General features: G+C 42.1%; 1 protein-coding gene across 1 annotated transcript in view; it reads left to right on the forward strand.

Moving 5' to 3' along the window:
- Positions 1 to 21,967, forward strand: part of EXOC2 (exocyst complex component 2) — a 914,329-nt gene that overhangs the window by 109,700 nt on the left and 782,662 nt on the right. The window contains 1 exon segment of the mRNA XM_053714663.1: positions 11,505 to 11,665. Coding sequence (XP_053570638.1) covers positions 11,548 to 11,665 — 118 coding nt within the window. The 5' untranslated portion in view covers positions 11,505 to 11,547.

Consider the following 21,967-nt stretch of genomic DNA (forward strand, 5'->3'; position numbering starts at 1 on the left):
AGTTAGAGTCTAGAGATGCAGGTTTTCTGCGAAACCATCCAGACTACTGCTAACACTTTCTAAGCAATTAGTGTTGACGAGTTTCACTGCCTGCTTTCTCTCACTCAAGTCCATGTTACGAGCGCTGCTATAAGACTGTCACACTTGAGAGGCTGTGTTCTGTTCCACAGCATGGATCCTGGAGGTAAGATTCTTTCAATTTTACACATAAAACGCTATAACAGGGTCACAATGTGGCTCCTTTATACCTTGATAGGATACAGGGTTAATATCCTCTGAAGGGGGTTTATTGAACAATTGGGGTTAATTAATCAGTGTATTAATTATTTACATGCTGCTTTGTTATATTTTTTCCTGGGCTGACACTGTGTGTTCTTGGCTGGAACAAAAAGGTTTCACTTTTAAGTTTCACTTTCATTTTTGAAAGTGTTGAAAAGCTCCTATTACTTTCTGTACTTGTAATAACAGGGAAAGTACTGTCTTGCACTCCATGTGACCAGGTGTGGTCTATGTTCATTTCCTCCATTCCGACTGAGACTTGAACCTGTGAACGTTTCCTCTGTTAATTGTCTGGGTCTAGGAGGTGGTGAGTGCCCCAGCTATTGGGCGTATAAAGGTGCAGTTTTCTATAATAAAAAACGTTTTCATTTGTGTCCTTCTGTGGGTATAGCCTGAGCTATGGAGTACTCTGACATGTTAGAAGGTACTCCTTCTGTACTAAATCATACCTGTTTATATTGTGAGGAGGCCGTGGTTTTCCCGCCCACTCAATTATGTTCCACATGCCTTAATACCGTTATGAAGTCTAAGAAGGGAGACAAGCCTTCTAAGGCTCATAGTCCCTCTGAGCTGTCTACTTCTCAGAACCGTGAGATTTACTACCTTTGCTACATTATCCACTCCACATGTACTTCCCTGCAGCACATCTAATCCTCCATCCAGAGGGGGCCTTCTTTCTGCGGACTTTGCCGTGCAGTTACAAACGGCGTTGTCTGCAGCCGTCAGTGCATTACCTTGCTCTAACAAATGCAAGAGAAAGGTTAAACATAGCTCTCCTGACCCGGAGTCATCTAAATATTTGTTGGTTTTAGCTATTATGTCCCAGTTATCCAATGATGAGTTAACCTCTGTAGCTTCAAAGGGTGAACTTTCTGGGTCGGAGTCCTTAGCGTCTAAGCCTCCTGCTGCGGAGGAACCGTCCTTTAGATTTAAAATTGAGCACTTACGTTTTTTATTAAAGGAGGTTCTGTCTACGTTAGAGGTTCCAGAGGCTGCGTGGCCTGAAGAACCTATGATACCTAAATTAGACAGAGTTTACATAGGCAGGAAAGTTCCTTTGATTTTTCCTGTGCCGGTTAAGATGGCAAACATTATTAAGAACAAATGGGAAAGAATTGGTTCTTCCTTTTCCCCCTCGTCTACTTTTAAAAAGTTGTTCCCTGTCCCAGACTCTCAACTGGATTTGTGGGGCTCCATTCCTGAGCATAGTAATTCGTTCGGAGAGCCGATAGATAAGAAAATGGAAACCTTTCTGAGAAAGATGTTTCAACATACGGTATTTTTGTTTCAACCGGTGGCTGCAGTTGCCACGGTTGCTGGAGCGGCTACCTACTGGTGCGACTCTTTGTCGGAACTTATTGAGGTGGAGTTTCCCCTCGAGGATATTCAAGTCAGAAATAAAGCTCTGAAAATTGCTTATTTTTTTTTATCTGTGATGCGAACATATACATTATTCGCCTAAATGCAAAGGCCTCTGACTTTGCGGTCCTAGCCTGCCGGGGTGCTCTGGATGAAGTCTTGGTCTGCGAATATGACTTCTAAGTCCAGACTCCTTTCTCTTCCCTTCAAGGGAAAGATTTTATTTGGTCCAGACCCAAGACTCCATTATTTCTATGGTTACCGGAGGCAAGTTTGCCTTCCTACCGCAAGATAAGAACAAGTCTAAGGGACGACAATCTTCTAATTTTCGTTCTGACAAATGCCAATGACAACAATCCTCTTCCAAGCTAGAGCATCCGAAGAGTATTTGGAAGCCGTCTCAGTCCTGGAATAAATCCAAGCAGAATAAGAAGCCAGTCGAAAACAAATCGGCATGAAAGGGCGGCCCCCGATCCGGGATCAGATTGTGTAGGGGCAGACTGTCTACTTTTTTCAGACGCCTGGTTCAAGGATCTGTGGGTCCTGGAGGTGGTATCTCTGGGATACAAGATAGGCTTCAAATCTCATTCGCCAAGGGGCAGATTCCTTCTCTCGAATCTGTCTACCAGACCAGAAAAAAGGGATGCCTTTCTAGGGTGCGTTTAGGATCTATCCACCTTAGGAGTTGTGGTCCTGGTGCCTATCGAAGAAAGAGATTTGAGGTTTTATTCAAACCTATTTGTGGTCCCAAATTCTGGACCTAAAGTGCTTAAACAAATTTCTCAGTGTTCCTTTCTTCAAGATGGAGACGATAAGGTCCATCCTTCCTTTAATTCAGGAGGACCACTATAGATCTGAAGGACACTTACCTTCATGTTCCAATCCACAGAGACACTTTCAGTTCTGAGGTTTGCATTCCTGGACCAGCACTTCCAGTTCATTGACCTTCCGTTTGGCCTAGCTACTGCTCCAAGAATCTTTACAAAGGTTCTGGGGGCTCTTCTAGCCATTGCCAGAACTCAGGGTATTGCATTAGCCCAATACTTGGATGATATTCTGGTGCAAGCACCATCCTTTCGTCTTGCGGAAGTATTCTCGGAGTCCCTTCTCAGTCTTCTTCGATAACATGGATGGAAGATAAATTTGGAAAAGAGTTCTCTTATCCCAAGTACCAGGGTCGAAATCCTGGGTACTATAATAGATTTCATATCCATGAGGATATTTCTAACAGACCAGAGACATTGCAAACTAACTTCGGCATGTCTTGCCCTCCGGACCTCCTTGAGTCCCTCTTTAGCTCAGTGTATGGAGGTGATTGGTCTCATGCTGTCCTGTATGACATCATTCCTTTTCTCTTGTTAAGTGTATCCAGTCCACGGATCATCCATTACTTATGGAATATATTCTCCTTCCCAACAGGAAGCTGCAAGAGTCCACCCACAGCAAAGCTGCTATATAGCTCCTCCCCTAACTGCCATATTCAGTCATTCTCTTGCAAGCCTCAACATAGATAGGAGGTTGTGAGAGTCTGTGGTGCTTTCTACTTAGTTTATTCTTCAATCAAAAGTTTGTTATTTTTAAATGGCACCGGAGTGTGCTGTTTATCTCAGGCAGTATTTGGAAGAAGAATCTGCCTGCGTTTTTCTATGATCTTAGCAGACGTAACTAAGATCCATTTGCTGTTCTCACACATTCTGAGGAGTGAGGTACTTCAGAGGGGGAATGGCGTGCAGGTTTTCCTGCAGATAAGGTATGTGCAGTAAAATATTTTTCTAGGAATGGAATTGACTAAGAAAATACTGCTGATACCGAAGTAATGTAAGTAAAGCCTTAAATGCAGCGATAGCGACTGGTATCAGGCTTATTAATAGAGATACATACTCTTGTAAAAATGTGTTTTAAAACGTTTGCTGGCATGTTTAATCGTTTTTAACATATGTTTGGTGATAAAACTTATTGGGGCCTAAGTTTTTTCCACATGGCTGGCTTAAATTTTGCATAGAAACAATTTCCACTGTTATAGTATAAAAGTTACAGTTGGTGCAGTTAAAATTACAAACAGTGACATTCAGCTTCCCTCAGCAGTCCCCTGCATGCTATAGGACATGTCTGAAGGGCTCAAAAGGGCTTCAAAAGTAGGAGCTGTTATGACTGTTTAAAACATATTTTTCGTTTTGTTAATCTGTTTTTTGTATTAAGGGGTTAATCATCCATTTGCAAGTGGGTGCAATGCTCTGCTAACTTGTTACATACACTGTAAAAATTTTGTTAGTTTAACTGCCTTTTTTTCACTGTTATTTCAAATTTTGGCAAAATTTGTTTCTCTTAAAGGCACAGTAACGTTTTATATATTTGCTTGTTAACTTGATTTAAAGTGTTTTCCAAGCTTACTAGTCTCATTATTAGTCTGTTCTAACATGTCTGACATAGAGGAAGCTCTGTGTTTATTATGTTTTAAAGCCATGGTGGAACCCCATCTTAGAATGTGTACCAGATGTACTGATTTCATGTTAAACAATAAAGATCATTTTTTGTCTTTAAAAACATTATCACCAGAGGATTCTGTCGTGGGGGTAGTTATGCCGACTAACTCTCCCCATGTGTCAGACCTTTTGACTCCCGCTTTAGGGACTCACGCTCAAATGGCGCCAAGTACATCAAGGGCACCCATAGCGTTTCTTTACCAGGGGATTCTGTCGAGGGGAAAGTTATGCCGACTAACTCTCCCCACGTGTCAGACCCTTCGACTCCCGCTTCAGGGACTCACGCTCAAATGGCGCCAAGTACATCAAGGGCGCCCATAGCGTTTATTTTACAAGACATGGCAAAGGTGGTGAATAATATTCTGGCAGCAGTATTAGTCAGACTACCTGAAATTAAAGGAAAGCAGTTAGCTCTGGGGTAGATACAGAGCATACAGACGCTTTAAGAACCATGCATGATACTACCTCACAATATGCTTAGTCTGTGGGTGATTATTTTTTTTTTTTTGACTCAGGGAAGATGATTTAACCTGATTCTGATATTTCTACATTTAAAATTTATGCTTGAGAACCTCCACTTGTTGCTCAGGGAGGCTTTGGCTGCTCTGAATGAATGTGTACAATCGCAGGGCCAGAGAAATTGTGTAGACTGGATAAATAATATGCAGTGCCGGTGTGTACTGATGTTTTTCCAATACCTAAAGAGGTTTACTAAAAATTTTTTTTAATAAGGAATGGGATAGACCAGGTGTGCCGTTCTCTTCCCCTCCTATTTTTTAGAAGAATGTTTTCTAATAGTTACCACCACACGGGACTTCTGGCAGACAGTTCCTAAGGTGGAGAGAAGAGTTTCTACTCTAGCTAAGCGTACCACTACCTCTGACGAGGACAGTTGTGCTTTTTAGATCCAATGGATAAAAAATGTTTATTCAACAGGGTTTTATCCTGCAGCCCCTTGCATACATTGCTTCTGTCACTGCTGCTGCGGCGTTCTGGGTTGAGTCTCTTGATGAGGCTTTACAGTTAAGCGACTCCATTGGATGAATATATTTGACAAGCTTATGCTAGCCAATTCCTTTGTTTTCTGATGCCTTGTTCATTTGACTAGACTAACGGCTAAGAATTCTGTTTTTTACTATACTGGCGCGCAGAGCGCTATGGCTTATATCATGATCAGCTGTCGTGACTTTAATAAATAAGCTACTTAACTTCCCTTCAAGGGGCAGACCCTATTCGGGCCTGGTTTGAAGGAGATTATTGCTTATATCACTGGAGGAAAAGGTCATGCCCTTCCTCAGGATAGGTCTAAATCAAGGGCAAAAAAAAAAAAAAAAAGAAAGTCTAATTTTCGTACCTTTTAAAAACTTCAGGGCAGGTGTGGCATCCTCTTCCTCTAAGGCAAAACAAGAGGGAATTTTTGCTCAGTCCAAGGCGGTCTGGAGACAATCGGACCTGAAACAAAGATAAGCAGGCCAAGGAGCCTGCTGCTGCCTCTAAGGCAGCATGAAGGAACGGACCCCTATCCGGTAACGGATCCTATAGGGGGCAGACTTTCATTCTTTGCCCAGGCGTGGGCAAGAGATGCCCAGGATCCCTAGGCATTGGAATTTATATCCCAGAGATATCTTCTGGATTTCAAAGATTCCCCCCCAAAAAAAGGGGAGATTTCGCCTTTCACAATTATCTGCAAACCAGATAAAGAAGGAGGCATTCTTACATTGTGTACGAGATCCATCCAGTTCCAAGAGAGGAACAGGGACAGAGTTTTTACTCAAATCTGTTTGTGGTTCCCAAGGAGAGGGAACCTTCAGACCTATTTTGGATCTAAAGATCTTAAACAAATTCCTCAGAATTCCGTCATTTAAGATGGAAACTATGCGTACCATCTTAACTGATCCAGGAGAGTCAATAGAGGACTACAATGGATTTGAAGGATGCTTATACTCACATTGTGATGCATAAAGATCACCATCGTTTTTCAGGTTTGCCTTTCTAGACAGGCATTACCAGTTTGTAGCTCTTTCCTTTGGGATATCTACAGCCCCAAGAATCTTTATGGAGGTTCTGGGGTCGCTTTGGCGGTCCTTAGACCGCGGGGCATAGAAGTGGCCCCTTATTTAGACGACATCCTGATACAGGCGTCAAACATCCAAATTGCCCAGTCTCATACGGACGTAGTACTGGCATTTCTGAGATCACATGGGTGGAAAGTGAACAAGGAAAGAGTTCTCTATCCCCAATCTCAAGGGTTTCCCTCCTAGGGACTCTGATAGATTCTGTAGAAATGAAAATTTACCTGACGGAGTCCAGGTTGTCAAAGTTTCTAAATTTCTGCCGTGTTTTTTTCATCCCATCCGCGCCCTTCGGTGGCTCAGTACATGAATGAAATCGGCTTAATGGTAGCGGCAAGGGACATAGTACCGTTTGCACGTCTACATTTCAGACCGCTGCAACTATGCATGCTCAGTCAGAGGAACGGGGATTACACAGATTTGTCCCCCTGTTAAACCTGGACCAAGAGACCAGAGATTCTCTTCTCTGGTGACTATGTCGGGTCCATCTGTCCAAGGGTATGACCTTCCGCAGGTCAGATGGGACAATTGTTACAATAGATGCCAGCCTTTTAGGTTGGGATGCAGTCTGGAACTCCCTGAAGGCTCAGGGATAGTGGACTTAGGAGGAGACCCTCCTTCTAATAAATATTCTGGAACTGGGAGTGATATTCCATGCTCTTCAGACTTGGCCTCAGTTAGCAACTCTGAGGTACATCATACTCAGTCGGACAATATACACGACTGTGGCTTACATCAGCCATCAAGGGGGAACAGAAGTTCCCTAGCGATGTTAGAAGTCTTACAATAATTTACTGGACAGAGACTCACTCTTGTCTATCAGCTATCCATATCCCAGGTGTTGAGAACTGGGAGGTGGATTTTCTAAGTCATCAGACTTTTCTTCCGGGGGAGTGGGATTTCCTCCGGAGGTCAAGACCAAGCAGGAGAGGGCTTTGGTGTTTTTGACAGCGCCTGCGTAGCCACGCAGGACCTCGTATGCAGATCTGGTGGACATGTCATCCTTTCCATCACGGTCTCTGCTTCAGAGACAGGTCCCTCTACCTCAGGGTCCTTTCAACCATCTAAATAGAATCAATCTGAGATGGACTGCCTGGAGACTGAACGCTTGATGTTATCAAAGCATGGCTTCTCCGAGTCAGTCATTGATACCTTAATACAGACATGAAAGCCTGTCTCTAGGAAAATTGAACATAGATATGGTGTAAATATCTGATTGTTATGAATCCAAGGGTTACTCATGGAGTAAAGTCTGGATTCCCAGGATATTATCTTTTCTCCAAGATGTTTTTGAGAAAAGGGTTGTCAGCTAATTCCTTAAAAGGGGACAGATTTTTACTCTGTCTATTTTTTTGCACAAGCGTCTGGCAGGTATTCTAGACGTTCAGGCATTTGGTCAGGCTTTGGTTAGATCCAAGCCTGTGTTTAAAACTGTTGCTCCGCCATGGAGCTTAAACCTGATTCTTAAGGTTCTTCAAGAAGTTCCGTTTGAACCTTTTTTGTTCCATAGATATCAATCTTTATCTTGGAAAGTTCCTTTTGGGTAGCTAATTCCTCGACTCGTAGAGTCTCCAAGTTATCTGTGTTACAATGTGATTCTCCTTATCTGGTCCTTCGTACGGATAATGTAGTCCTGCGTACCAACCTGGGTTTTTTCCTAAGGTGGTATCTAACAAGTACATCACTCAAGAGATAGTTGTTCCATGCTTGTATCCTAATCCTTCCTCAAAGATGGAACATCTATTACACAATATTGGACGTGGTTTGTGCTTTAAAGTTTTACTTACAAGCTACTACAGTTTTCATCAAACGTTCACCTTGTTTGTTGTCTATTCTGGACAGAGGAGAGGTCAAAAGACTTCAGCAGCCTCTCTGTCTTTTTGGTTAAAAAGCATAATTCATTTAGCTTATGAGACTGCTGGACAGCAGCCTCCTGAAGGGATTACAGCTCATTCTACTAGAGCTGTGGTTTTCACTTGGGCCTTTTTTAAATGTGGCTTCTGTTGAACAGATTTACAAGACGGAGTCTTGGTCTGCGCTTCATACTTTTCAAATTTAACAAATTTGATACCTTGCTTCTTCGGAGGCTATTTTTGGGAGAAAGGGTTTTTTACAGGCAGTGGTAACTTCCGTTTAAGTACCTGCCTTGTCCCTCCCATCATCCGTGTACTTTAGCTTTGGTATTGGTATTCCATAAGTAATGGATGATCCGTGGACTGGATACACTTAACAAGAGAAAACATAATTTATGCTTACCTGATAAATTTATTTCTCTTGTAGTGTATCCAGTCCACGGCCCGCCCTGTCACTTTAAGGCAGGTAATTTTTTCATTTGAACTACAGTCACCACTGCACCCTATGGTTTTTCCTTTCTCTGCATGTTTTCGGTCGAATGACTGAATATGGCAGTTAGGGGAGGAGCTATATAGCAGCTTTGCTGTGGGTGGACTCTTGCAGCTTCCTGTTGGGAAGGAGAATATATTCCATAAGTAATGGATGATCCATGGACTGGATACACTACAAGAGAAATAAATTTATCAGGTAAGCATAAATTATGTTTTTCCAGGTTCCATCTCAGACCTTTACAACTGTGCATGCTGAGGTAGTGGAACGGCGATCATTTGGATCTGTCTCAACAGATTGTATTAGAGAGCCGGTCAAGAGAATCGCTCTCTTGGTGGCTCTTTCCAGATCATCTGTCCTAATGGACATGCTTCTTAAAACCATCCTGGGAGATTGTGACTACGGACGCAAGCCTATCCGGATGGGGAGCTGTTTGGGGTACCAGGAAGGCACAGGGGTTGTGGACTCAGGAGGAGTCCTCCCTCCCAATCAATATTTTGGAACTACGGGCAATCTTCAAGGCCTTGATGGCTTGGCCACTTCTGGGTTCATCCCAGTTTATCATATTCCATTCAGACAATATAACCTCGGTGGCTTACATCAACCATCAGGGGGGAAGAGCAGTTCCTTGGGGATGAAGGAAGTATTTCAGATTCTGGAGTAGGCTGTCAGCGATCCACATTCCGGATGTGAACAACTGGGAGGCGGATTTTCTCAGCAGGCAGTCCTTCCATCTAGGGGAATGGTCTCTCCATCCTGAGGTGTTTTCATATATATGCAGCAAGTGGGGGACGCCGGAGATAGATATCATGGCATCCCGTATCAATCCCAAGCTACCCAGAGTGGTGGCCCGCATCAAGCAGGAGCGGGTATCATTAATCTTGATTGTTTCGTCGTGGTCGCGAAGTACGTGTTCGCGGATCTACTGGGGATGTTCTCATCTCCTCCATGGAAGTTACCTTGTCGCAGAGACCTGCTGATACAAGGTCCATTTGTTTATCAAAATCTAGATTCTCTGAGGCTGACTGTGTGGAGATTGACGCTTAGTCTTAGCCGAAAGAGGTTTCTCGTAATTGATACTCTTATTCAAGCTTGTAAACCAGTTACCCGGCGTATCTACCACAAGGTGTGGAGGACCTACTTATTCTTGTGTGAAGTGCATGGTTTTTCCTGGCACAGAGTTAAGGTTGCCAGGATCTTACCTTTTCTCTAGGATAGACTGGAGAATCGCCTTTCTGCTAGTTCCCTGAGGAGACATATTTTGGCCCTATCGATTTTATTGCACAAGAGACTGGCTGAGCTTCCAGACGTGGAGTCCTTTGTTAAGGCTCTAATTAGCATCAGACCTGTGTTTAGATCTGGGGCTCCTCCTTGGAACCTAAATCTTGTTCTTCGGGTTTTGCAACAGGTTCCGCTTAAGCCTCTGCATTCCGTTGACATTAAATTGTTATCTTGGAAGGTTCTCTTTTTATTGGCTATTGCCTCTGCGTGCAGAGTTTCTGAGATCTCTGCTTTGCAATGTGAGCCCTCTTATCTGATTTTTCATGAAGATAAGGCAGTTTTACGAACTAAATTAGGTTTTCTTCCTAAAGTTGTGTCAGATCGCATAATCTATCAGGAGATTATTGTTCCTTCCTTGTGTCCTAATCCCTCTTCATAGAAGGAAGGCTTACTTCACAATTTGGATGTGGTTTGCGCATTGAAGTTCTATCTTCAGGCTACTAAGGAGTTTAGACAATCTTCCTCTTTGTTGTCTATTCGGGGAAGCGTAAGGGGCAGAAGGCTACTTCGACTTCCCTATCTTTTTGGTTAAGGAGTGTCATCCACTTAGCTTACGAGACAGCGGGACATTGAGTGGAACAACTCATTCCACTAGAGCAGTGGCTTCCTCTTGGGCCTTTAAGAACAAGGCCTCTATGGATCAGATTTGTAAGGCGGCTACCTGGTCCTACTTGCATGATTTTTTAATTTTTTTTTACAACTTTGATGTTTTTGCTTCGGCTGAAGCAGCTTTCGGGAGAAAAGTTTTGCAGGCTGTGGTGTCCTCAGAATAGGGTCCGCCTCTTTTTTTATTTTGTTTTGTTCCCTCCCGTTATTCATTCATTGTCCTCTGGAGCTTGGGTATAATTTTCCCAACAGTAAGAAATGAAGCCTTGGACTCTCCCTATCTTAGGAAGGAAACCATAATTTTTGCTTACCAGATAAATTCCTTTGCTTCCGGATAGGTAGAGTCTACTGCCCCTGCCCGTTTTTTCTTGTCTATGGGCGTTCCCCTATTATTTATTTTATTCTTCTGGCACCATTTATACCCTAATGTTTCTCCTACTTTTCCTTGTTCCCTCAGCAGATTGACTGGGGTAATGAGGAAGTGGGAGGGGTATTTAAGCCTTTGGGTGGGGTGTATTTGCCTCCTCCTGGTGGCCATGTGTTGTATTTCCCAACAGTAAGGAATGAAGCCGTGGACTCTCCCTATCCGGAAGGAAAGGAATTTATCTGGTAAGCATAAATTATGTTTTTACTATGTGATGCTAAGCATTTGATGAGCAATTTTATTTTTATGTTCCTTTAAAGCATAATCTAATTCAGCAACTACATCATATTATTTGATTTTTGTTAAGTGGATGTTATCTCTTTATCTACTGATGGAAAATACATCATCCATTTTGGTGGGAATTGGCACCACATTGCAGAAAACTACATGAGTAAGTGTCTTGCTGTTTGGCTGCAGTAAATCATTACTTACAATGAGATATTCTTATGGCTTTTTACTACATTTCTCACACTGAGAATATTTTATTTCCCAGTTTATTTCTTCATCTTGTAAATATACAGTTTATTACAGGGATAGTGGAGAAAATGTCAAAATTGTTCCCTGCCTAACTAAAGTGGCAACTTTTCAGTCAGTCATATTAAACTATTTTAGCATGTTTAGACTAACATTAATTGGATTTTATTTTCATTTATTCAGGTTTTGGAACTGTTTAGACTTCAAGGAACTTTAAACTTAAATCATGGCTCCTACTCGACAGCCACCTTTAGTTACTGGCATCTCTCCCAAGGAAGGTATTTCTTGGACAAAAGTCACAATTCGAGGAGAGAATCTGGGCACTGGACCATCAGACCTCATAGGTAATAACTGATGAGGGAAATCTTGTTTAGCTATTTCATATAATAGTATGTGATTCTTATTAATTAATACCTACTTATGCCATTGGTGGTATGTGAATTTTCATACGCATCCAAAGATTACAGACTATTGCATTGGCTGCCAAATTCACTTTTGAAAAAGCAAAAAATACAAAAATGATATTCCACTATAACAGTCAGAGATCCTCTAATGCTATGTAGAATGTCTCTCTCCAAATTTCACAGCATATTGTAAAAAGGTAGAAAAAATGAAAAACTAACAAGGTTAGGCATAGTCTGTGGGCCTTATAGGTATAGTCTCATTGACAGAGGAGTAGTCTTATAATAAAGGGATAGGAAAGTCAAAATTAAACGTGCACAATTCAGATAGAGCATGTCATTTTAAGACACTTTTAAATTCACTCCTATTTCTCCAACATAGGTGTGTCCGGTCCACGGCGTCATCCTTACTTGTGGGATATTCTCTTCCCCAACAGGAAATGGCAAAGAGCCCAGCAAAGCTGGTCACATGATCCCTCCTAGGCTCCGCCCACCCCAGTCATTCTCTTTGCCGTTGCACAGGCAACATCTCCACGGAGATGGCTCAGAGTTTTTTGGTGTTTAAATGTAGTTTTTATTCTTCTATCAAGAGTTTGTTATTTTAAAATAGTGCTGGTATGTACTATTTACTCTGAAACAGAAAAGAGATGAAGATTTCTGTTTGTAAGAGGAAAATGATTTTAGCAACCGTTACTAAAATCGATGGCTGTTTCCACACAGGACTGTTGAGAGGAATTAACTTCAGTTGGGGGAAACAGTGAGCAGACTTTGGCTGCTTGAGGTATGACACATTTCTAACAAGACTTGGTAATGCTGGAAGCTGTCATTTTCCCTATGGGATCCGGTAAGCCATTTTCTTAATTTTCAATATAAGAATAAAAGGGCTTCACAAGGGCTTTAAAGACTGGTAGACATTTTTCTGGGCCAAAACGATTACTTTATAAGCATATTTAATGGTTTATAACTTTGGAGAGTTATTTTAATCTTGGGAATTTTATTAAAAAAACGGCAGGCACTGTATTGGACACCTTTTTCACTGGGGGCCTTTTCTAGTCATAGGCAGAGCCTCATTTTCGCGCCACTAATGCGCAGTTGTTTTTGAGAAGCAAGGCATGCAGATGCATGTGTGAGGAGCTCAGATCCACTGAAAAAGCTTATTCAAGGCGTCATTTGGTATCGTATTCCCCTCTGGGCTTGGTTGGGTCTCAGCAAAGCAGATACCAGGGACTGTATAGGGGTTAAATGTAAAAACGGCTCCGGTTCCGTTATTTTAAGGGTAAAGCTTTCAAATTTGGTGTGCAATACTTTTAAGGCTTTAAGACACTGTGGTGAAATTTTGGTGAATTTTGAACAATTGCTTCATACTTTTTCGCATATTCAGTAATAAAGTGTGTTCTGTTTAAAATTTAAAGTGACAGTAACGGTTTTATTTTAAAACGTTTTTTGTGCTTTGTTGACAAGTTTAAGCCTGTTTAACATGTCTGAACCATCAGATAAACGATGTTCTATATGTATGAAAGCCAATGTGTCTCCCCATTTAAATATATGTGATAATTGTGACATGGTGTCCAAACAAAGTAGGGACAATGATGCCACAGATAATAATAGTGCCCAAGATGATTCTTCAGATGAGGGGAGTAAGCATGGTACTGCATCACCCCCTTCTGTGTCTACACCGGTTTTGCCCACACAAGAGGCCCCTAGTACATCTAGTGCGCCAATACTTATTACTATGCAACAATTAACGGCTGTTATGGATAATTCTATTGCAAATATTTTATCTAAAATGCCTACTTATCAAAGAAAGCGCGATTGCTCTGTTTTAAACACTGAAGAGCAAGAGGACGCTGATGATAACGCTTCTGACATACCCTCACACCAATCTGAAGGGGCCAGGAGGGAGGTTTTGTCTGAGGGAGAAATTTCAGATTCAGGGAAAATTTCTCAACAAGCTGAACCTGATGTTGTAATATTTAAATTTAAATTAGAACATCTCCGCGCACTGCTTAAGGAGGTATTATCTACTCTGGATGATTGTGACAATTTGGTCATTCCAGAGAAATTATGTAAGATGGACAAGTTCCTAGAGGTTCCGGTGCCCCCCGATGTTTTTCCTATACCCAAGCGGGTGGCGGACATAGTAAACAAGGAATGGGAAAGGCCCGGCATACCTTTTGTGCCTCCCCCTATATTTAAGAAATTATTTCCTATAGTCGACCCCAGAAAGGACTTATGGCAGACAGTCCCTAAGGTCGAGGGGGCGGTCTCTACTCTAAACAAACGCACTACTATTCCCATAGAAGATAGTTGTGCTTTTAAAGATCCTATGGATAAAAAATTAGAGGGTTTGCTTAAAAGAATGTTCGTTCAGCAAGGTTACCTTCTTCAACCAATTTCATGCATTGTTCCTGTCACTACGGCAGCGTGTTTCTGGTTCGAAGAACTAGAAAAGTCGCTCGATAAGGAATCTTCGTATGAGGAGATTATGGACAGAGTTCATGCACTTAAATTGGCTAACTCTTTTATTCTAGATGCCGCTTTGCAATTAGCGAGATTAGCGGCGAAAAATTCAGGGTTTGCTATCGTGGCGCGCAGAGCGCTCTGGCTAAAGTCTTGGTCAGCGGATGTGTCTTCCAAAACAAAATTGCTTAACATCCCTTTCAAGGGCAAAACACTGTTTGGTCCTGATTTGAAAGAGATTATTTCAGACATCACCGGAGGAAAGGGCCACGCCCTTCCTCAGGATAGGTCTTTTAAGGCTAGAAATAAGCCTAATTTTCGTCCCTTTCGCAGAAATGGACCAGCCTCTACTTCTACATCCTCTAAGCAAGAGGGTAATACTTCTCAACCCAAACCAGCCTGGAGACCGATGCAAGGCTGGAACAAGGGTAAGCAGGCCAAGAAGCCTGCCACTGCTACCAAATCAGCATGAAGGGATGGCCTCCGATCCGGGACCGGATCTGGTGGGGGGCAGACTTTCTCTCTTTGCTCAGGCCTGGGCAAGAGATGTTCAGGATCCTTGGGCACTAGAAATAGTTTCTCAAGGTTATCTCCTGGAATTCAAGGAACTTACCCCCAAGGGGAAGGTTCCACAGGTCTCAATTATCTTCAAACCAAATAAAAAGACAGGCATTCTTACATTGTGTAGAAGACCTGTTAAGGATGGGAGTAATTCATCCAGTTCCAATAAGAGAACAAGGGATGGGATTTTACTCCAACCTGTTCATAGTTCCCAAAAAAGAGGGAACGTTCAGACCAATTCTAGATCTCAAGATCCTAAACAAATTTCTCAGGGTTCCATCATTCAAAATGGAAACCATTCGAACGATCCTTCCTACCATCCAGGAAGGTCAATTTATGACCACGGTGGATTTAAAGGATGCGTACCTCCATATTCCTATCCACAAGGAACATCATCAGTTCCTAAGGTTCGCTTTTCTGGACAAGCATTACCAGTTTGTGGCACTTCCTTTCGGATTAGCCACTGCTCCGAGAATTTTCACAAAGGTACTAGGGTCCCTTCTAGCGGTTCTAAGACCAAGGGGCATTGCAGTAGTACCGTACTTGGACGACATCCTGATTCAAGCGTCATCTCTGTCAAAAGCAAAGGCTCATACGGACATCGTCCTAGCCTTTCTCAGATCTCACGGATGGAAAGTAAACATAGAAAAAAGTTCTCTTTCCCCGTCAACAAGAGTTCCCTTCTTGGGAACAATAATAGACTCCTTAGAAATGAGAATTTTTCTGACAGAGGTCAGAAAATCAAAACTTCTAAGCTCTTGTCAAGTTCTTCATTCTGTTCTTCGTCCTTCCATAGCGCAGTGCATGGAAGTAATAGGATTGATGGTTGCAGCAATGGACATAGTTCCTTTTGCACGAATTCATCTAAGACCATTACAACTGTGCATGCTCAGACAGTGGAATGGGGATTATACAGACTTGTCTCCGACGATTCAAGTAGATCAAAAGACCAGAGATTCATTCCGTTGGTGGCTAATCCTGGACAACCTGTCACAGGGAATGAGCTTCCGCAGACCAGAGTGGGTCATTGTCACGACCGACGCCAGTCTGGTGGGCTGGGGCGCGGTCTGGGAACCCCTGAAAGCTCAGGGTCTATGGTCTCGGGAAGAATCTCTTCTCCCGATAAACATTCTGGAACTGAGAGCGATATTCAATGCTCTCAAAGCTTGGCCTCATCTAGCAAAGGCCAAATTCATAAGGTTTCAATCAGACAACATGACGACAGTTGCATATATCAACCATCAGGGGGGAACAAGGAGTTCCCTGGCGATGGAGGAAGTGACCAAGATAATTCAATGGGCGGAGGATCACTCCTGCCACTTGTCTGCAATCCACATCCCAGGAGTGGAAAATTGGGAAGCGGATTTTCTGAGTCGTCAGACATTCCATCCGGGGGAGTGGGAACTCCACCCGGAAATCTTTGCCCAAATAACTCAATTATGGGGCATTCCAGACATGGATCTGATGGCGTCTCGTCAGAACTTCAAGGTTCCTTGTTACGGGTCCAGATCCAGGGATCCCAAGGCGACTCTAGTAGATGCACTAGTAGCACCTTGGACCTTCAACCTAGCTTATGTTTTCCCACCGTTTCCTCTCATTCCCAGGCTGGTAGCCAGGATCATCCAGGAGAGGGCTTCGGTGATCTTGATAGCTCCTGCGTGGCCACGCAGGACTTGGTATGCAGACCTGGTGAATATGTCATCGGCTCCACCATGGAAGCTACCTTTGAGACAGGACCTTCTTGTTCAAGGTCCATTCGAACATCCGAATCTGGTTTCTCTCCAACTGACTGCTTGGAGATTGAACGCTTGATTTTATCAAAGCGTGGGTTTTCAGATTCTGTAATAGATACTCTGATTCAGGCTAGAAAGCCTGTAACTAGAAAAATTTACCATAAGATATGGAAAAAATATATCTATTGGTGTGAATCTAAAGGATTCCCATGGAACAAGATAAAAATTCCTAGGATTTTATCCTTTCTACAAGAGGGTTTGGAGAAGGGATTATCTGCAAGTTCTCTGAAGGGACAGATTTCTGCGTTATCTGTTTTACTTCACAAAAGGCTGGCAGCTGTGCCAGACGTTCAAGCGTTTGTTCAGGCTCTGGTTAGAATCAAGCCTGTTTACAGACCTTTGACTCCTCCCTGGAGTCTTAATCTAGTTCTTTCAGTTCTTCAAGGGGTTCCGTTCGAACCCTTACATTCCGTAGATATTAAGTTATTATCTTGGAAAGTTTTGTTTTTGGTTGCAATTTCTTCTGCTAGAAGAGTTTCTGAGTTATCTGCTCTGCAGTGTTCTCCGCCCTATCTGGTGTTCCATGCAGATAAGGTGGTTTTGCGTACTAAGCCTGGTTTTCTTCCGAAAGTTGTTTCCAACAAGAATATTAACCAGGAGATAGTTGTACCTTCTTTGTGCCCGAATCCAGTTTCAAAGAAGGAACGTTTGTTACACAATTTGGACGTAGTCCGTGCTCTAAAATTCTATTTAGAGGCCACTAAAGATTTCAGACAAACTTCTTCTTTGTTTGTTGTTTATTCTGGTAAAAGGAGAGGTCAAAAAGCAACTTCTACCTCTCTTTCTTTTTGGCTTAAAAGCATTATCCGTTTGGCTTATGAGACTGCCGGACGGCAGCCTCCTGAAAGAATCACAGCTCACTCCACTAGGGCTGTGGCTTCCACATGGGCCTTCAAGAACGAGGCTTCTGTTGACCAGATATGTAAGGCAGCGACTTGGTCTTCACTGCACACTTTTGCCAAATTTTACAAATTTGATACTTTTGCTTCTTCAGAGGCTATTTTTGGGAGAAAGGTTTTGCAAGCCGTGGTGCCTTCCATTTAGGTGACCTGATTTGCTCCCTCCCTTCATCCGTGTCCTAAAGCTTTGGTATTGGTTCCCACAAGTAAGGATGACGCCGTGGACCGGACACACCTATGTTGGAGAAAACAGAATTTATGCTTACCTGATAAATTACTTTCTCCAACGGTGTGTCCGGTCCACGGCCCGCCCTGGTTTTTTTAATCAGGTCTGATGAATTATTTTCTCCAACTACAGTCACCACGGTATCATATGGTTTCTCCTATGCATATTTCCTCCTGTACGTCGGTCGAATGACTGGTGTGGGCGGAGCCTAGGAGGGATCATGTGACCAGCTTTGCTGGGCTCTTTGCCATTTCCTGTTGGGGAAGAGAATATCCCACAAGTAAGGATGACGCCGTGGACCGGACACACCGTTGGAGAAAGTAATTTATCAGGTAAGCATAAATTCTGTTTTTCAAATATACTTCATTCACTTGGTATCCCTTGTTTAAAAAGAAAACGCACATATCCTAAACTAGTGAGAACTAGCTGCTGATTGGTGCCTGCACACATTTGTCTCTTAAGATTGGCTAACTAGATTGTTCATCTAGCTGCCAGTAGTGCAATACTGTTCCTTCAGCAAAGGATAACAAGAGAATGAAGCAACTTTGATAATAGAAGCAAATTGGAAAGTTGTATAAAATTGTATGTTCTATCCAAATCATGAAAGAAAATTTGAGGGGTTTCTATCCTTTTAAAGTGATGGTGAATCAGAGCGTTTAAAAAACACTAGGATTTACCATCACTAAAAATAAAGTGGATCTTCATTGATCACTTAGTAAAAAAGGGTGTTCTGCTCACCTTTTCTGTGCCACGGCTCCTCACTAAACTCAGCGCCTCTGGCCGCCCACGGGACAGAACCAATGAGGTGATGTTTCCACCTCTAAACCAATAGCCCTGCTAGTCATATGACAGTGTTCTGTATGCTATCATGGTTATTGTTTAAGATGTGGAAACTTCACCTCATTAGTAAAGAGCTCTGTGCCAAGGGTGACTGGAGGCGCTTACTTTTAGCAAGGTTCCGTGGCACAGACAGGGTGAGTTTAGCACCCTTTTTTCACTAAGTGATAAATGAAAGTCCATGGTAAATCCTAGCGTTTTTTTTAAACACTTGGATTTACCATCTCTTTAACATGAAAAGATGAGATTTCAAACTTAATAGTTTTATGCCCTGTCCCTTCTTTAAGATCCAGTCTTCACTAGTGAATGTTACTAGAATGAGCTATAATTATACAGTAAGTTAGACAGTGTTCATCCTGTCTGAACTTTTGTGGTCTGAAATGTCTTGGTTAAAGCTGCAAATTTTGGAAAAGGAAAGCACACATTTACCGATGCTCTGAATATCCCCTATATACAGTAGCTCTCTAGTTGACAGTCTTCGTCCCCTGGCTTAACAGGCTCACAATAACCACTAAACAACTAAAGCAATTGTAAGCGAACCTCAATGACATAAATCCTTTATGAACAATTTCTAGGTTAGGATATCCTTGTCCTAATACCCACATGATAGGACAAGTCTGCCTGACAAAATTCACAGTTAGTATTTAAATGTTCAGTACTCCATCTCATATACTAAAGTTAGCTTGAGATTTATATGTATCCTCCAGTTACTGTGCTCTTGTGGGTGCTTTAAAGAGCATACAACTGCAAAAATAAAATGTTCTTAAATGTTGGGACCTTTATTGTTCTGTTGCATATAAATATGTGTTTAACCCCACAACAATATCCTTACCTTAGTAACAGGACAAGCTCTAGTCTTCCTGACAAATTTCAGACTTGGAAGTCAACTGCTTTACACATTGCCCCACCTAGTAAGTTGGCTTGAGCCATTTATGCCTCATCTAGCAAAGTTTAATAAGAAAATACTCTGTGTTAGGACAGTGGGTTAAATTCATAGTTAAAGTCCTCTCAAGAGAGCCAATGGACTAAACGCAGCAAACGTGGGCTATTAAGCCACTCATAAGTGGCATAAGTGCCCAACCTCCTATCACTGGCTGTAGTCATCTCTGACGTGCATTGCTGTTCCTGGGGTATTCAAATAGTAATATTCAAGCAATGGTGCAGTCTATGAAAATACTGTAACATTTGAGTATTTTATCTACTCAGCTAGTTTATTTCACTCTTTACTGCTTGATCAGTGTTGTGTGACAAATGTGGAATTGCTGACAATGTTTGATATTTTTGATTGAATATGGAAGCTATTAAAATACAGTTTCTGCCATTTCTCTTTTGACAATCTCTATATAATACTGACATGAAAGTATGCAAGTATATATTTCTTTTGTAAGGTGCTGAGAGTCCATGAGTCCATTACTCCTGGAATTCAACTCCTGGCCACTAGTAAGAGGCAAAAATTTCCTGAAACTCTAAGGCCTAGATTTGGAGTTTGGCGGTAAAAGGGCTGTTAACGCTCCGCAGGCTTTTTTCTGGCCGCACCATAAAATTAACTCTGGTATCGAGAGTTCAAACAAATGCTGCGTTAGGCTCCAAAAAAGGAGCGTAGAGCATTTTTACCGCAAATGCAACTCTCGATACCAGAGTTGCTTACGGGCGCGGCCGGCCTCAAAAACGTGCTCGTGCACGATTCTCCCATAGGAAACAATGGGGCTGTTTGAGCTGGAAAAAAACCTAACACCTGCAAAAAAGCAGCGTTCAGCTCCTAACGCAGCCCCATTGTTTCCTATGGGGAAACACTTCCTACGTCTGCACCTAACACTCTAACATGTACCCCGAGTCTAAACACCCCTAACCTTACACTTATTAACCCCTAATCTGCCGCCCCCGCTATCGCTGACCCCTGCATATTTTTTTAACCCCTAATCTGCCGCTCCGTAAACCGCCGCAACCTACATTATCCCTATGTACCCCTAATCTGCTGCCCTAACATCGCCGACCCCTATATTATATTTATTAACCCCTAATCTGCCCCCCTCAACGTCGCCGACACCTACCTACACTTATTAACCCCTAATCTGCCGAGCGGACCTGAGCGCTACTATAATAAAGTTATTAACCCCTAATCCGCCTCACTAACCCTATCATAAATAGTATTAACCCCTAATCTGCCCTCCCTAACATCGCCGACACCTAACTTCAATTATTAACCCCTAATCTGCCGACCGAATCTCGCCGCTATTCTAATAAATGTATTAACCCCTAAAGCTAAGTCTAACCCTAATACTAACACCCCCCTAAGTTAAATATAATTTAAATCTAACAAAATTAATTATCTCTTATTAAATAAATGATTCCTATTTAAAGCTAAATACTTACCTGTAAATAAATCCTAATATAGCTACAATATAAATTATAATTATATTGTAGCTATTTTAGGATTAATATTTATTTTACAGGCAACTTTGTAATTATTTTAACCAGGTACAATAGCTATTAAATAGTTAAGAACTATTTAATAGTTACCTAGTTAAAATAATAACAAATTTACCTGTAAAATAAATCCTAACCTAAGATATAATTAAACCTAACACTACCCTATCAATAAAATAATTAAATAAACTACCTACAATTACCTACAATTAACCTAACACTACACTATCAATAAATTAATTAAACACAATTCCTACAAATAAATACAATTAAATAAACTAGCTAAAGTACAAAAAATAAAAAAGAACTAAGTTACAGAAAATAAAAAAATATTTACAAACATAAGAAAAATATTACAACAATTTTAAACTAATTACACCTACTCTAAGCCCCCTAATAAAATAACAAAGCCCCCCAAAATAAAAAATTCCCTACCCTATTCTAAATTAAAAAAGTTACAAGCTCTTTTACCTTACCAGCCCTGAACAGGGCCCTTTGCGGGGCACGCCCCAAGAATTTCAGCTCTTTTGCCTGTAAAAGAATAAATACAATACCCCCCCCCAACATTACAACCCACCACCCACATACCCCTAATCTAACCCAAACCCCCCTTAAATAAACCTAACACTAAGCCCCTGAAGATCTTCCTACCTTGTCTTCACCATCCAGGTTCACCGATCCGTCCTGAAGAGCTCCTCCGATGTCCTGATCCAAGCCCAAGCGGGGGCTGAAGAGGTCCATGATCCGGTCAAAGTCTTCATCCAAGCGGGGCAGAAGAGGATCTTCCATCCGATTGAAGTCATCATCCAGGCGGCATCTTCTATGGTCTTCCATCCAGAGCGAAGCGGCAGGATCCTGAAGACCTCCAGCGCGGAACATCCATCCGGACCGACGACTGAACGACGAATGACTGTTCCTTTAAGGGACGTCATCCAAGATGGCGTCCCTCGAATTCCAATTGGCTGATAGGATTCTATCAGCCAATCGGAATTAAGGTAGGAATTTTCTGATTGGCTGATGGAATCAGCCAATCAGAATCTAG

Source organism: Bombina bombina, chromosome 5, assembly GCF_027579735.1.
Source record: "Bombina bombina isolate aBomBom1 chromosome 5, aBomBom1.pri, whole genome shotgun sequence".
Classification (NCBI taxonomy): domain Eukaryota; kingdom Metazoa; phylum Chordata; class Amphibia; order Anura; family Bombinatoridae; genus Bombina; species Bombina bombina.